The 17,151-nt window shown below is 35.9% G+C and overlaps 1 protein-coding gene across 2 annotated transcripts in view; it reads right to left on the bottom strand.

Annotated features, from left to right (window-relative positions):
• Nucleotides 1-17,151, bottom strand: part of LOC106884075 (organic cation transporter protein) — a 69,150-nt gene that overhangs the window by 33,258 nt on the left and 18,741 nt on the right. The window contains exons 5-11 of one of the 2 annotated variants that reach the window (XM_014935293.3): nt 12,718-12,889; nt 10,281-10,493; nt 9,038-9,264; nt 5,288-5,469; nt 3,791-3,954; nt 3,180-3,259; nt 1,138-1,283 (exon numbers count right to left, since the gene is read on the bottom strand). In XM_014935293.3, the coding sequence (XP_014790779.2) occupies nt 3,181-3,259; nt 3,791-3,954; nt 5,288-5,469; nt 9,038-9,264; nt 10,281-10,493; nt 12,718-12,889 (1,037 nt within the window). In that variant the 3' untranslated portion in view covers nt 1,138-1,283; nt 3,180. Of the gene's footprint in view, nt 1-1,137; nt 1,284-3,179; nt 3,260-3,790; nt 3,955-5,287; nt 5,470-9,037; nt 9,265-10,280; nt 10,494-12,717; nt 12,890-17,151 lie in introns of those variants that run through there. The other variant, XM_089358492.1, reaches the window with a different exon arrangement.

Here is a 17,151-nt window from a genome sequence, read left to right as displayed (position 1 = left end):
CACAACCCAGTTCTCGCCAAGCAAATCAAGGACAAACTTTTAATCAGAGCATTCACTGTTAAGGGTTGACTCATACATCTTAGTTTCTCTACCAGTGAGGATTTAAGAATGTATTCATGTTCATTCTTCCATTAAATAAATCATAAGTTAAATCTTTGTGATTTTTGCTTGTGTTTGTAATATACTTAATCAGCCTAATCTCACGCTACAACTGATTACACTTGGATATTTATATTCATAGGGCCAGCCTACACGAAGTACAAACAACACAGAAAATTATAGGGGTGGAAGAAAGGTGTTACAAGTCCAACAGCTGTTTCTGGGGGCTCAGAGATCCCTAATAATGTTGGTAGATTTAGTTCATCACACCTTTAGCTGTGCACTTACACCCACCGTCTTCAGAGTAATCGACTAACTGTCCTCCTGAAATTGCTGGCCTTGTGCCAAAATTTGAAATCGCGATCATTCAGGTGGCGTGCTGGCAGAAACGTTAGCACACCGGGTGAAATGCTTAGCAGTATTTCGTCTGTCTTTACGTTCTGAGTTCAAATTCCGCCGCGGTCAACTTTGCCTTTCATCATCTGGGGTCGATAAATTAAGTACCAGTTGCGTACTGATAAAACCAGTGTCAGTCATTTAGTGACGTTAATTCCTCTCCATCAAATTAGTTACCTTGTTTGTAGTGTTGATGCAACCAATCAATTTGGAGCTCTATATCGGAATTATCCAAGACTGATTAGGCTACCAAGATTTTGCTAAAGTACTTTCCACTAAAGCTTACTTGATTTTAATACAATTTAGTCAAATAAAAAGCGGCAGGCCCATAACCTTTGCAATCCCTTCTAAAGAGATTCATGTGGTTGATATTCAGCATGAACATCACCATCTTTAGTAACCTTCGAACAAAACAGTTTTCTAGTTTTGTAAACTAAAGAAGCATTCATCAGTTGAGTAGTGCTCCTACTTGAATCCCTCTTTTAAGGGATAACTTGATGTGTGTTTTTTTTTTTAACTCTTCATGTGTCACTTGAGATCTATTGAAGAAATATCTTTAGTTTTTAATTTACCTTCTCACTTTTATTTGTTACAAAGTCAGGTTTTTATTATTCATATCATTTTGAACCACAAACCAAATATAAATGTATTCTTTATTGAAAGAAACCCTAATGTGAACAGTATTTCTTTTGATTAAAATTTTTCTTTCTTTACAGCAAACAGTGATTGACAACGAACGACGGAAAAAGCTAGAATTTGCTGCTGTTGATGATGTCTTACCACCAACTCTGCAAAAGAAGAAGGAAAAGCGATTAAAAACAGTGTGTATCATTATTATTATTATTATTATTATTATTATTATTATTATTATTATTATTATTATTATTACTCAGTAGTTTTATTTTTATAACGTGCTTTCACTTCACTACCGAGCGCAACTCTGTGTGTCTTGGGTATGTGCTGTGGTTTGCTGTGATGCTCTTATGGCTACTGTTTTGAAAGTGTTTTGCGTAGGATGTGTGCAGTGCCCAGTAGTGCAATTTTCTGTATGTTATATATATTTGTAAGTCCTGGTGTTTTTGTTATGTATTTGTCTGAATATGTTTTTATTATACATAAGGCACCTACTATGATAGGAATTGTTTCTGTTCTTAGATTCCACATTCGAGTTACCTCTATTTCCAGGTCTTTGTATTTTGAAAGTTTTTCCATTTCTTTTAGGGAAACGTTGTCATCTGCTGGTATTGATCCATCAATTAAAAAGCATTTTTTTTCTTCATGATCTTTGACAACTATATCTGGTCTATTTGCCTTAATTTCTCTATCTGTGTGTATTGGTATATCCCAGAGTATGGTTGCTTTCTCGTTTTCTGTGACCTTTTCTGGCGTGTGTTTATACCACCTTTTTCTGTTGCTATTCCATAGTGTTGGCATAGCTTCCAGTGTATATAGGTCCCAGCTCTGTCGTGTCTGTGAATATATTCCTTCTTAGCCGGGGCTGGGCAGCCAGAGATAATATGATTTATTGTTTCTTGTCCATCTCCACATATTCTATAGTTACTTGTTATGTTTCTTTTCATTATATGTTTTTGGTAATTTCTGGTGAGGAGGCTTTGGTCATGTGCAGCAATTAAAAACCCTTCAGTCTCTGCTTTGAGTCCTGAGCTTCTCAACCATTACTGGGATTTTTCTCTGTCTATTTCTTTTGCATTTAGTTTAGCCCAGTATTTACCATGTAGGGGCTTTTCTTGCCATCGTTTTATCATGGTCCGTTGCTGTTCTAGTTTTAGTTTGGACTTCATTTGTTTTATAGCTTTTGTTTCTTCTTCTTCTTCTTCTTCTTCTTCTTCTTCTTCTTCTTCTTCTTCTTCTTCTTCTTCTTCTTCTTCTTCTTCTTCTTCTTCTTCTTCTTCTTCTTCTTCTTCTTCTTCTTCTTCTTCTTCTTCTTCTTCTTCTTCTTCTTCTTCTTCTTCTTTGTTAGGTAGATTAATTTCTTGTTTGTATTTGTCAGCTTCCTTAAATACTGAAAACAGTCTTTTGTTTTGCTCGTGTTTTGTGGCTATTTGTATTAGTTTTCCTTGCTTCTGGAGTAGGTATTTTTGCAATCCTATGGTGGTTATTTTATAATAGTTTATTATTATTATTATTATTATTATTATTTTTATATGAAAATTCTCAGCATATTTTGCTGGGTATGATGGAAAGTGTCAGCTGTCCACAGCCAGCAGACTAAGGTGACATTTGTTTACTGGTCATGCTTCAAGAACTCTGCGAAGAATTCTTGCAGTTCCAAGCAATGCTGATTTTTCTAGGTGCTCTACCTTCACACTTGTACCAATCTTTTTCAGCCATGTTGGTAGCTGAGTGCTGATACTTCCAAGTGCACCAACTACTATTGGTATCACGTCTACTCTCTTCATTGACCACAACCTTCATATTTCCCACTTCAAATCGTCATATTTGTTTATTTTTTCTTCTTTCACATTGATCCTGTTTTCACCGGGGCATTGCTATGTCGATTATCATGTCTATCTATCTGCCTGTCTGTCTGTCTGCCTGTCTGTCTGTCTGTCTGTCTGCGTATGCATGTGTGTGTGTGTGCTCACATACCTACATCTATATACACACATGCACACACACACGTACACACCCACATACATACATCTATATACAAACATACGTACATTAAAATTTCGTATCCTCTGAATATTGTTTCGGTTGCTTAGTGTGACTTTCTTCCTTTAGAACTGCATCCGTTTTCGCACTGGAGGGAAAAAGAAAGAAAGAAAAAGTGGAATGGCCAATCAGACATTTAGCAAAATAATGTTTAATATTTGAAATATGATGCAGATGATGATGATTATGGTGATGATGAATAAGATTCTTTTCTACTCTAGGCACAAGGCCCGAAATTTTTGGGGAGGAGGCCAGTCGATTAGATCGACCCTAGTACGCAACTGGTATTTAATTCATTTATCGACCCTGACAGGATGAAAGGCAAAGTCGACTTCGGCGGAATTTGAACTCAGAACGTAAAGACAGACGAAATACCGCTAAGCATTTCGCCTGGATGATTAAGTTTCTTATTAAATCAATGATGAGGTCATTGTTGATGTTGTGCAAACGATGGTGATGATGATGATAATTATGGTTATGTTGATGACAACAATAATAATGATGATGATGATAACAAAGATGATAATGATAATTATATTGATGAGGATGAGAATTATGATGCTACTACTGATGGTGATGATGACGATAATGATGTTTAAATCATATGAGAGACACCTACGCTAACTCCAGTTCTCCAGATTTGGTCACATCATTGAAGTTGTCCATCATTTTCCGGTTGTTTGTTTCAGGTAACAATAATGACAATAGCCCCGCGATTATAGAAAGTGTTCCCATAAGAATCATCGGCATTATTCGACCAACCTTGCCAGAAACCAAATCTGACTGAAAAAGAAACAGAAAAAAAATATGATTTTGTTTATTTTGTTGTTGTTTGGCCCCAGGTCATTACTGAACCAGCACACTTATGGTCAAAGGGGCTCCCACAATGACCGCCCTGTTGTATTTCAGCATATATAGGTAAAAAAAAAACAAAGATTGCGTTACGTGAATAATGTTTTCAGAAATCAAACATGTATAGTAACAAACAAACGAATGGGAAAATGGCGCGGAAGGTGAAGTTGAAAAACGTATACTAAATGCACAGATGAATGGAGAACAAACACAGAAAGACACTAACACCTCATTTGTTATCGACCAGGGGGTCAGGTGCAATTTCGTGCCCTCATTGACAATATATATTCCACTCTGGAGGCAACCAGCTAGAGAACTTGATGGGAATGTAACCAAAAAATGACAAGACGAAATGTGACGGACAAACAAGGATGAAAAAGGGAAACAGAAATGGAAATAGATGAAAGTAATTCGAGAGGAGACTGTTAGTGGGTGGATGGGGACAAAAAATAGAATAAATAAACAGAATATGAGAATATGGTCTTAGAGACGAGTAGAGACAACAACAAAAGATATTAATACATATACAAAAAAATAATACATATACAACAACAACAAAAAAGTCGAGGCCGAGCAGACAGACAAGTGTGGAGTAACGCAAAAGGGAAATAAAAAATGTCCGACTGGACTAAACCAACGCATGAGAAAGGCAGAGTGAGTTTGTTTTATTGTTCAAAGTAGCAGCATAACAATGGTTTCAAATTTTGGTACAGGGCTAGTAATTTCGAGGAAGTTCGGGTAGGTCAACTACATCAACACCAATATCTAACTGGTACTTATTTTATCGATCCCGAAAAGATGAAAGGCAAAGTTGACCTCAGTGGAATTTCAACTCAGAATGTAAAGACGGACGAAAAGCTGCTAAGCCTTTTTTCCAGTCTGTTAATGATTCTTCCAGCTCACTACCTGAAGTAGCAGCTCAATAATGACAAAGTTATTTCACTAAATTCTTCGTTATTTCAAAATTAATTAAAACAAAGGCTGTTTATTTCAGAAATGTGGTAAGAAAAGCCTCGGCTATTTTACTAAATTCTTTGAAACAAATACAGTGTATTTCATCCCAAATACGGTAACAAAAGGTTTATAGCCATTGTGCCTGGTCTGATGGATAATATTTCCTTATTCGTATGTTGTTATGTAAATCCATAGAAAGATAAGCCTAGCTCTGTCTCTTTACTAGTTGTGCTGGTCCCACGATGGGTGGACTAACAAAAGAGGCGAACAACAAAACAAATACGAAGTCTGGAAGAATCTAAATACTTACAAAGTTGAGAATGTAAGGTGCCACACTGCCGCCAACACGGGCAAAGGTAGACATAACCCCCAATGCACCGTTTCTTATACAAGTTGGATACAACTCCAAAGTGTATAAATACACAATTGAAAAAGCTGCGGTGATAAACAAACGGCCTAACATTGAACTGGCGGTTAATATCCATCGATGGGCTGAAAAAGAAAAAGGTAACAGATAGAATTTTTAAGTAAGAAAAGAAAAAAAAGCAACCCGTTTCTGTATTTCACAGACATGTGGACCCTTACTTAACATGCTACGCAGTGGGATTGAACCAAGAGCTATAAGGTTGTGATGCAAGTTTCTTAACCATTTGACCATACTGAACATTACATCAAACCCAATTCTCAGGTAAAATTAAAATGACAACGGCTGACTAAGGTGTATATAATTTCAATATGTGGGCTTCTCTACAGTTTTCGTCTACTCAGTCTCATTCATAAAGCACAGGCCCTCAGAAATTGTGGGTTGGTACCCAGCATGCTGGAAGCCCACAAGGAGTTAAAGCATATCTCTAGAAATCCCCTTGAAACCCAGACTATGTCTCCTTCAATAATTGGCAGAAACTTGGTCAGTGAATTCTCTGCGATGGTCAACAAATGTCGATGTGGCCGGGGACGTGGCAAGCCTATTCATGACCTGGTGGGACAAAAAGCTGAAAAAAAAAACTCTCGAGGAACAATCAAACTGTACGGGAGATATGTGGATGATGTTAACATCGTAGTCAAAACACCGTCGAACATTCAGACTGAAGAGAACGAGAAGATCGTGATGGAAAACATCCAGAATATAGCTAATGCAATACACCAGAGCATCAAGGTAGCAATAGATTACTCAACAAGACACCTAAATAAGAGACTCCCGGTACTTGACACAGAACTTTGGCTAGAAGCAATTAACGACAAAGTTCAAATCCTCCACTCACATTATATGAAACCTTTATCTTCAAAGTATGTTATCCATAAGAATTCGACTCTATCACACAGTGTGAAAATTAATATATTAATAGCCGATTTAGTCAGAATAATGAAAAATATATCCCCCCTGTGCATTCCTTGGGAGAGACAAAGACATATACAAGACTTCATGCATCGCATGCAGTTTTCGGGATACAGCCAGAAAGATAGGATCCGAGTATACAGAGGAGTTAGCAAGAAATTTGAGGAGATTGTTGACAAAGATACAGATGGAAACAACTTAGGTACCGTAATAAACAGTGGAATCGACTACAAAGAATTAGTGACAAAACAAACAGAAAGAACACGTGGTACAATACCGACAAGTTCCGAGGAGTAATGTTTATAGACGCCACACCACACGGAGAACTAGCCCGCAGATTTAGAAAAATCCTCAAAAGTACTAAATTGAAGATAAATGTCAGAAAAACCAGGGAGATCCATTAGATCGATAATATGCAAAACATACCCCTTCAGAAGGACAAAGTGTGTAGAAGAGAATTGCATTGTGTGCAAATATAGTCTTGGTATCAACTGCAAAGCCAGAAATGTGGTCTACAAAATAAGCTGTATGGATGGTGATTGTAAAAACGGAAACACAGCATACATAGGTGAAACGACGAGAAGTTTGGCTGAGCGTGTAAATGAACATTGGAAGGACTATAAGAATCACAAACAAACCTCGGTGCTATACCAGCATGCAAAAGAACAACATGGTGGTGTACTGGACCGGATTAGCATAGAAATCCTGTCAAGACACCCTGATGACGCATGGTTACGGCAAATACACGAGTCAGTCCTCATAACTGAAACACGACCAATTGTGAACAGCAAATACACGTAGATAAAAGCCTTCCAATTACCCATGGTTACAGACGTTTTTCACACATAAAATACAGAACGTGAACGTAAATAAAAAAGATGCATTTACGAAGAAAACAGAAAATAACAGAAAGGAAACCAAAACCAAGTCCAAAGTCTCTATCTTATCTGATATGAACGAAATTTAACAAACACACATATGGACGCACAAACTTACATATAAGCACGAACACATACGTGAGTGCACACATACGAGCGTGCACACATACGAACGTGCACACACGCACATGCTCATACCGGACAATTTCAAAATAACGCTAAATAAAAAATAACGCTAAAAAAAAAAACGAAAAACGAAAAACTAAATACTGTTTATAAATTAATAAAGAACTGAACCAGTGCGTGTGTTTATTACCGGCATAATGCCTCTCCCAAGGTTTAATCGTAATAATAATAATAATAATAATAATAATAATAATAATAAGAAGAAGAAGAAGAAGAAGAAAAAGAAGAAGAAAACGAAGAAGAAGAAGAATAACAACAACAACAACAACAATAATAATAATAACAATAATAACAGCAACAACAACAACAACAACAACAACAACAATAATAATAATAATAATAATAATAATAATAATAATAATAATAATAATAATAATAGTAATAATAATAATAGTAATAATAATACAGAGTTTGGACAATGTGCTACGATGGTGATGAGACGAGGAAAGCTTGCCAGGACAGAAGGTAAATGGTTGCCAAGTGGTGAAATGATGAAGGCAATCGAACCTCAATCCAGCTATAAATACCTGGGAATACTTGAGTCAGTTGGAATCAAACACAGTGACATGAAGGAAAAGACAAAAATAGAATACCTGCGGAGAGTGAGAAGAATATTGTCCTCAAAGCTGAATACCAGACACACAATTTCGGCAAAAAACTCGCGCGCAGTCGCAGTAGCTCGGTATGGTGTTGGTATCCTGAAGTGGATAGAAGAGAAGCTAAAGGAGAGGGACAGGAAGTTCCTAACGATGCATGGAACCCATCATCCACGTGCAGACACTGATCGCCGATACATGAAGAGAGTAAATGGAGGAAGGGGACTGATAAGTGTGGAAGACTGCGTGCGTATCGAACTCGAGATCTTAATGAGATAGCTAGCCCAAAGTAAGGAAACCTTGCTAATGGCGGTTAGGAATGAGGGAGCATTAAAAGCAGAGGAAAAAGGGATAACAAAGGACGAAGAACAAAAAGGACATGAAGAAGAATTACGAAAGAAGGGACTTTACAATCAATTCCATGTAACCACAACAGAAGTTGCTGGAAAAAATAGGTGGGACTGGTAGAAAAAAGAAACACTAAAAAAAAGAGACCAGGAGTACTATACTGGGCAGCGCAGGATCAAGCTCTGGCCACGAACTGGAGGATCAACCTGAGGAATAAGCAAGTGTCTCCGCTGTGCCGCATCTGCAATAGAGAGAATGAAACCATTGCCCGTATCACGAACGAATGCCCTAGACTTGCCCAAAACCACTACAAGTTGTGGCGTCACGACCAGGTAGCGAAAGTGCAACCTTGGAAACTGTGGGAAAAGTGGGAACTAGAGAGAAGGAAGACGTGGTATGAATACTAACCGCAGAGAGTGGCAGTGTCGGAGACTAGTAAAGTCCTCTAGGATTTTCCAATTCAAACAGATCAAGTACTAGAGCATAACAGACCGGACCTAGTGTTAGTGGACAAGGTGCACCACATATGCTATATAGTGAACGTTGTACGCCTCTTTGACACATGAATAGCCGAGAAGGAAGGCGAAAAGATAGATATAACCATCCTAAGTACAAAATAGCCCGGCTATGCATGCAAGACTCTAGGAGCTCCAACAGAATCTGTGATAAAAAGATAATAGTAATAACAGCAACAATAATAATAATGGTTTGTTTACCTTTAGTGCCATAGAGGACGGGAAATATTCCAGCGATACAAGCAACTCCAGCCAAAACCATCAGGCTAGCATGCATTTTTTTTCTTCCAACACGATTTAACAGAAGGATACAGAGAATATTCGCTGGAAACTCGACAACCGAATTCAAAAAAAAATTCAAATAGAGATTGCCATACAATCTGCCTACATTAAGAGTAAGGCCGTAATATACCAAGCTCACAATCGCCCTATATAAAAGAAATGAAAGATTTTATATAATGTACAAAAATGCACAAAAATTGCAGACCAAACCCTGGTTAGATGGCTACGTAATTTCTTAGAGAAAATTATGATAATTTGAACATTGAGACCAACAGCAAGTAGAGTTATACAACTAACTGTCTAATATAGACAACTAAGACAACTTAAGAACTGAGACAGAGTTAGCCAATGAGAGCCAGTTAACTTTAGTGCGTTGGATAAATGGTGAGTAGATGGTTTGTATGTATATGTGGCTTTTTTAGTTTATGTGTGCATGGAACGTTTATGTTCATGGAGTGTTTATGTTCATGGAGTAAAAAGTATTTTGTGATAAGCAGAATTCACTGATTTGTCTGTAGTCTCTGACATTTGTTTGCCTTCGGTAATTCTTAGTGAAATAGTTTTCTAAATTTCATGAAGGGCCCTGCCTAAATCATCATATCCTTCCTTTTCCGCACAGCAAAGATTTACCTAAAATGGTTTGTCGGTTTGCCTCAAGGTCCCAGCAGACAAAGTAGAAAAGGTGTTGCCCCAGATGCACTGGAACAGCCATTCTGACCCACGGGGCTCACACTTGCGGATGGCTGTTTCCACCCTGATAGTGGTGAGCAGGGATGTGGTCGAGGGGCTGAGAATGACGGAAGTCTCCACTGCCACAAGCTTGACCACAAACCTGTCAGAGAATGGCCAATACTTTAATGACCTACTTTTAGAGACATCAGGCAGCTTATTCAGATTTAACCCATTCGTTACCATGTTTCTGTTAAAATACGCTAGTTTTATTTCAGTGAATTTTGAAAATTATGAAAAATTAAATAAAATGAGTTGCACATAATTAAGAAAACAATAGAATCAGCACCAGTCATAAAAACGTTCTGGGGTCAATTAATTCAACTAAAACATTTTCAAGACGGTGCCCCAGCATGGCTGCAGTCAAATGATTGAAACAAGTAAACGATGAAAGACAAAGAACACAGAAAATCGTAAATGCAATATCACTCACCAGTTTAGCATCAAAATTAGGGTCCGTTTTAGAAGCTGAGGAATGGTAAACATTTTCCAGATTTCTACTCTTTTAGTATACGATGAGAAAATGTTGACGATTTCTGTTTGAGGCAAAACTGTTTTATTCAGTTTGGCGATGTTGCTAAGAATTATGTTGGCATCTTTTGTTCTCTTTTTATTGAGGAGCCATCGGGGAGATTCGTCTAGGAAACTTGCAAATAGGAAACGGAAAACCTCATCAATACAACCGCATACACACACATATATACGTACACACACTCACATACAAACATACATACATACATACCTCCAGCTTCTATATTCTTTAGGGGTTAAGGGGCCATGGGTTATATATTCCTCCAAACCTACATCTTAGGGGTCTTGGGCCATCAGGAGAAATAGGAATATGTATTTAGTCAGTGCCATTGTATCACAGGAACAAAGTCGAAGCATGAAACTGAATATCATAATTGACAGAATGAATCGTGTTCATAAAGTGGATAAAATGAGATTGTGTAACATTCATGACTTACCTTATAGTCTCCTCATCATTATCTTTGTCTTAACATCCACTTTTCCATGCTTGCAAGAGTTGAATGGAATGTGTTGAGGCATATTTTCTATGGTCAGAAACCCTTCTTGATGTCAACCCTCACATGTTTCCTACTAAAGAAATATTTCCCCTTGACCAATCATGTTTTCATGGAAGATTGGAAATAGAGATGGACCGTATCACAATGACACTTGTTTACAACCATTGTTCAGATAAGGAAACTCTCTTCCTTCCCCGCACGCACACACACACACACACACACACACGCATCTTAGTCTAGGGATCATAAATCAATCATCCTTTTCCCATCCATGTTTTCTGGGTTTCGCCTCAAACACTGCTACCCATTATAGTCCCCCAACATAAAGCAGGATATAATGAGGATTGAAACACTACAGAGATCAATGACAAAAAAAAAAAATAAAAAAATAAATAAATATAAAGATAGGTGCAGGCATGGCTGTATGGTAAGAAGCTTGCTTATCAGCCATATCGTTCCGGGTTCAGTCCTACTGCGTAACACCTTGGGCAAGTGTATTCTCTCCAACACTGCCATCTTTACTATATTATTTGCACAACGTAGAAAAATATTCCACCACTATTATTCACATGATGTTGGCATCAAGTTTACGAGTCACACAAGGCTAGTCCTCCGTGCCATATGTCCCCCCACAAAAGTTGAGTTCACATCACAAAAACTTTCCGACACAACTTTTTTGTTACTTCAAATGGTCCTGCTTTATTCAATGCTACCCCAAAAGAAATTAAACTAGAAAAAGGCCCACAACATTGAAATGGTATTTGGACAGTGTTATGATGTGCGTGTGTACATCGCGTGGAAGACAGTGTTACCCAACTAAATATTTGAATGGTGATTATCTAAAATAACCCATCGAAGAACCCACTCCGTACTACTTGAACATAACAGATAGATTACTCAAAGAAGTGCCAAACAAAGCACCAACACATAGATACGTTTCAGCCGACCGCAGATCTTTGATTGAATGGTCCATGGTGTCCCAAAATATTTCTTAGAAGACATCTCCATGCGATGCTAATAAGCTAGCTATGACCTGAGCAAAAGACGGTCAAACACTCAGTTATATAAATATTTATCTATCTATCTATCTATCTGTTTACCTATCTAGATAAATAGATAGATAGACATTTGTTCAAGATGCCTACCGTGAGACTGAACCCAAAACTGTGTAGTTGGGAAGCAAACTTCTTACCACACAGCCACACCTGTTACAAATTAGGTGAAGCCTGTATTTAAAGCTTTTTAAATTACCCGTCTCTAAACATCGAATGCTTTTGCCCCAAAAGAAGAACTAATCTACATAATTGGATTAAAACGAAGGTACAGGTGTTAGATCAGAGTTTTCCTTCCCCCAGAGAGATATCTAAACAAAGACTAAGGGTTCCTCACCCCCAGCTGCCTTTTGATGGGTTTTGCTTCTCATCCTGGAGGGTATCCAATATAAACACACCCCACTCCCACACGCTTCCCCAAGTAAGCTTTTTAGAGTTCTAAGTTTAGTCGCCAACTATGTGACGGGTTGTATATACATATAGAAATAAGTGCACACACACACACATCCATTCATCTATCCAAACATATACGTCTATACATCAATGCTCCCACGCATGCTCAAGTCCATCCGTTTATAAATCCATACACCCATACATTCATATATTCATACATACATACATGCATACATATATACATACACACACATCCAGTCATACATATACATAGGCAACTAACCAGTCATGCATATACATAGACATCCATACACTCGTACATACATAGAGCCAATGATCATACACCCATATATGCACATACACTCATCCATCCACCCATACACACATGCATACTTACCAGAAATAGGTGATAGCGAACAGCACTGACGGGATTGATATTATCATCATCAAAGGCCTCCAGGTCCTCACAAAATAAGTCAACAAAGCAATGATCAGTAGTCCAGTGGTAAACACCATTTGTATTGCAATGGAAGATTTCATTCTACTGTCCACCGAAGACACTTCAGAAGCTAGAATTTAAAAGAATGATGACAACAATTCCAAAGATGATGATATAAATAGGGAATTTATAATACACACACGCGTGCGAGCGCGCGCATATGTGTGTGATTGTATTAGGAGGAAAAGGTGTGAAAAAATCCAGGCAGATGTCAATAAATCACTCATCTTTAAATGAATTTGGTTAACAATATCCAGCAATCAGACACCAATAAATGCAAGTAGAATACACATCCAAGGACGAATGGATCTAAATAGTATTGAGAAGAATTTCAAGAAATTCAGAGTATGAGACAACAAAAACTAGGGATAGAGAAAATCACATTTTTAATTGTTGAATTCACCAAAGAAAGCCGTCAACCGTTTCTGTTGTATCGCCATCTTTAGATACAAGAAATATCATTCAAATTGATACATCTGAAAATACATGTTAACACGTTTTCAAGGTAATCCAAAAATTAGTTAAATTCAAAGTGAACAATAGGCGCAGGCGTGGCTGTGTGACAAGAAGCTTGCTTGCCAATCATGTGGTTCCGAGTTCAGTCACTCTGCGTGGCACCGTGGGCAAGTGTCTTTTACTATAGCCTCAGGCCGATCAAAGCTTTGAGACTGAATTTAGTAGACGAAACTGAAAGAATTCCATATATGTATATATATATATATATATATATATATATATATGTGTGTGTGTGTGTTTGTGTGTGTTTGTGTGTGTGTGTGTGTGCATGAAACCCGTTTTTCTTCTTAATACATACATACATATATATATATATACATGCATATATATATATATATATATATATATATATATATATATATATATATATATATATATATATATATACATATGTATATGAATGTATATATCTATGTATGTGTGTGTCTTTGTGTCTGTGTTTGTCCCCTATCTCTGCTTGATAACCGATGTTGGTGTTTTTCCTCGGGTAACTTAGAATAAGATAGAATAAGTACTAAGCTTTAAAAAAACGAATTCTTGGAGTTGATTTGTTCGACTAAAAATCTTTCAAGGTGCCCCAGCATGGCCGCAGTCTAATGACTGAATCAAGTATATGATAAAAAGGAGAAAGTTCTCCAGTACACGAACACACACAAAAAGAACGTTAACAAGAAATAAAATATTCTAAGAAAAGCCAATTTAGTATTTTACTTTTGGTGACTTTAGTAGATAATGAAAGAATAAAAATAAACATATGGATTCTACCTTACGACAATCAGAAATATTGAGATTCTACATCACAACAATTAATTATCTATATATTAAATACACTAAAAATTTGTAGAAAAATCATTCTTATTGTATATATAAAATGCAATTATAATTAAGAATCGAAATATTTAAATGTCATCCAAACTTTTTGATATTTCAATGTAAAATTACCAATAAAATTTAATAATGTTGGTTTAGAAGTAATATATAATACATTTTTTTCAAGGCAAAGATCATGTGTAGAATTTCCAATATTTTACAATAATGAACTAATTTAGATTGGTTCATCCTGTCCATCACTTTCCCTTACGACAAGGTCAAAGGATTTTGTAACATTTGTAATTCTGAACTCTTCTATATTCTCTTCTCTAAAGAATTTGGTCATGTGTTTACATGAAAAGACTTTTTCATCTCTCGTATTTACTAGGTTCCCTTTCATTATCATTATTTTATAGCTTTCTTCAAGGCACAATCTACAGAATTTATTGTTATTTTTGTAAAAAGCTGCAAACGATAGTATGTTTCAATAGATTGAGAAATCAATATTGTTGCTTTATCTTTCATTTTTTTTTTCAGGTGCCAAATTTGTTTTGAATGTCAGGTACTGTTCATTTTGCTTTTGTCTCTAAATGTCGATTTGTGGTTAGAAATTCATGATTTGACCCAGTTTTGTGCGCATCCGATATAATGATACTTAGAGGAATCGTGTGCTATAATTGTTGCTTGGTATACAACATTTTTGATTTCTTTTACAATCTCTGTCTAATTTACAAGCGTTTGATCCTCTGAAATTGCAATTTATATGTGTGGGTGATGTGTTATTTGGAGATTTTGCTGATTTATAAGGGTTGTGATTATTAAGAGTATTCATATTGCTAATTCTGACATCATGTAGTTTATTATTATTTTTCTATGTTCTAGGTTCTGTTTTTATTTAAATTTTATTTTCATAGAATTGATTTAGTTTCTTATTATTAAATGAAGATATTATCCTAAAAAAATGTAGGAAGAAACTGAAAATCTAAATCTGATATGTTTATTGTTAAATATTTTTGCGTATCTGGTGTTTTTAAAGGTTTTATTAATAATTTTTCTGATAGATTTTATAAAGTTCGTCTTGAAATGTTTAGTAAAGAGAATTATTATCCAAATGGTTTTATCATTGTCTACCTTGGTTGAGCATTGATATGTATTCAAAAAGTTATATTTCCTCATTCATGGTATTGGTTTCTTTTTTACTATGTTATTATTATTATCAGTATTAATTATATTATTCTGGTTATTCTTATCGTTATTGTTAGTTGTCTTACTCTAATTATCCATGTTTATATTTGTTGTTATCTTTATGTTCCTATTAGTATCTTTAATTATATAGTTGGAGTTTACACTCTCATTATTTATGGGATTATTTACTTTAGTGTGGTTAGAAAGGTGATAATTTCTATGATTTTTATTCTTATGAATTTTATTTATGTTATAGTATTCATCCTGCTCAAGTTTATTTATATTATTATTATCATTATTATTAGGATGATTGCCCTGTTTAACATGATTGTTATATTTATGATTAGTATTGAGAGTTTTCGTTATTTGTTTATGAGGGTATACTGTTTCTTTATAGATATTTAAGTCTCTAGTTTTAACTTTATCTAATTATATTTCGTATGATTTTCACTAGTGTTGTTCTTCTTTTTATTCTTAATTTCATATTTATATCCTGACTTCTTAACTGTCATGTTGTAACAGTCTTTGTGTTTATTAAATACTTCTTCGTTAGATGATAGCAAATTTATTCTCCTCTCTATGTTAGTACTCAGGTTTTCTATAATATTGCGTGGGTGTTTACTCTTTGCATTTATGTATCTTATATTGGCGTTAGGTTTATGATAAGGTTGGTAAATAAAAATCTTAATCTTGAAGTTGACGTCAAGGAAGCTTCCAGAGATATTATCTTTTTCAATAAAAATTGAGAGCCCTTGGTTTTTATAAAATAAATGTAGATTTTTTTAATAATTTCCTTATTTTCTATTAGAAGTGTTCCTTACTAAGAATGGGGCGTCGTCCCGATATAACCCTCATTTGAATGCAGGAAATTCCTCTTTAAATTTGTGTAGTAGGCATGATTCTATCGTTTGCACTTTCTTACAAAAATAACAATAAATTCTGTAGATTGTGCCTTGAAGTAAGCTATGAAAGGATATATGTATGCATTTATGCAATTGTACTTGGCTATATGCTTATATAAATATCTGTTTCGTACGTGTATGTATATATATATCAATTTGGATAGATACTATCCCTTAGTGGGTTGAACCCTCAGCCCCTAACTCTCTCGCACTATATATATATATATACACACACATCTCATTTTGAATAAATTCGAATTTAATTATCCGTTTTCTTCTGCGTGTGTTCTAGTAGAACTGGTACTGGTACACAGGAAGTACATATGGGCGTACATGTGGGAGTACATGTATATTTTTTTAATTATTTATAGAGATATGTTTTCCTTACTAAGAATAGGGCATCGTCCCGGTATATTCATCCTTCGAATTCATGGAATTCCTCTTTAAATTTGTGTATTAGGTATGATTTTATCGTTTGCATCTTATTACAAAAATAACAATAAATTCTGTAGATTGTGCCTTGAAGAAAGCTATAAAATAAGGAAAATGAAAGGGAACCTAGTAAATACGAGGGATGAAAAAGTTTCTTCGTGTAAACACATGTATACGTTTGTAGCAGGTCTTCCTGATCGTTCATCGTCTCCCAGGGATTTCTTTCGCTTTTGAAGCATCCGTGCCACTTGAAACATTGCGTACAGCCCATTGTCTCATCACCGTAAGATTCCTGAAGCATGCTTAATGTCTATAGCAGACTTTCCAAGTTTAACGAAAAATTTCACGTTGGCTCTTTGCTCTAACTTCCTGTCCTTGACAAAAAGTGCAGACTACACCATACACGTGATCAAAAGAACACACATTTTACAACTTGCGAAGTAAACACAGCAATGTTACTTAGCGCACTGCCTCATGAAGCGCTAGC

Source organism: Octopus bimaculoides, chromosome 10, assembly GCF_046866305.1.
Source record: "Octopus bimaculoides isolate indiv1 chromosome 10, ASM4686630v1, whole genome shotgun sequence".
Classification (NCBI taxonomy): Eukaryota; Metazoa; Mollusca; class Cephalopoda; order Octopoda; family Octopodidae; genus Octopus; species Octopus bimaculoides.
This window is presented reverse-complemented; position numbering and strand designations above follow the sequence as displayed.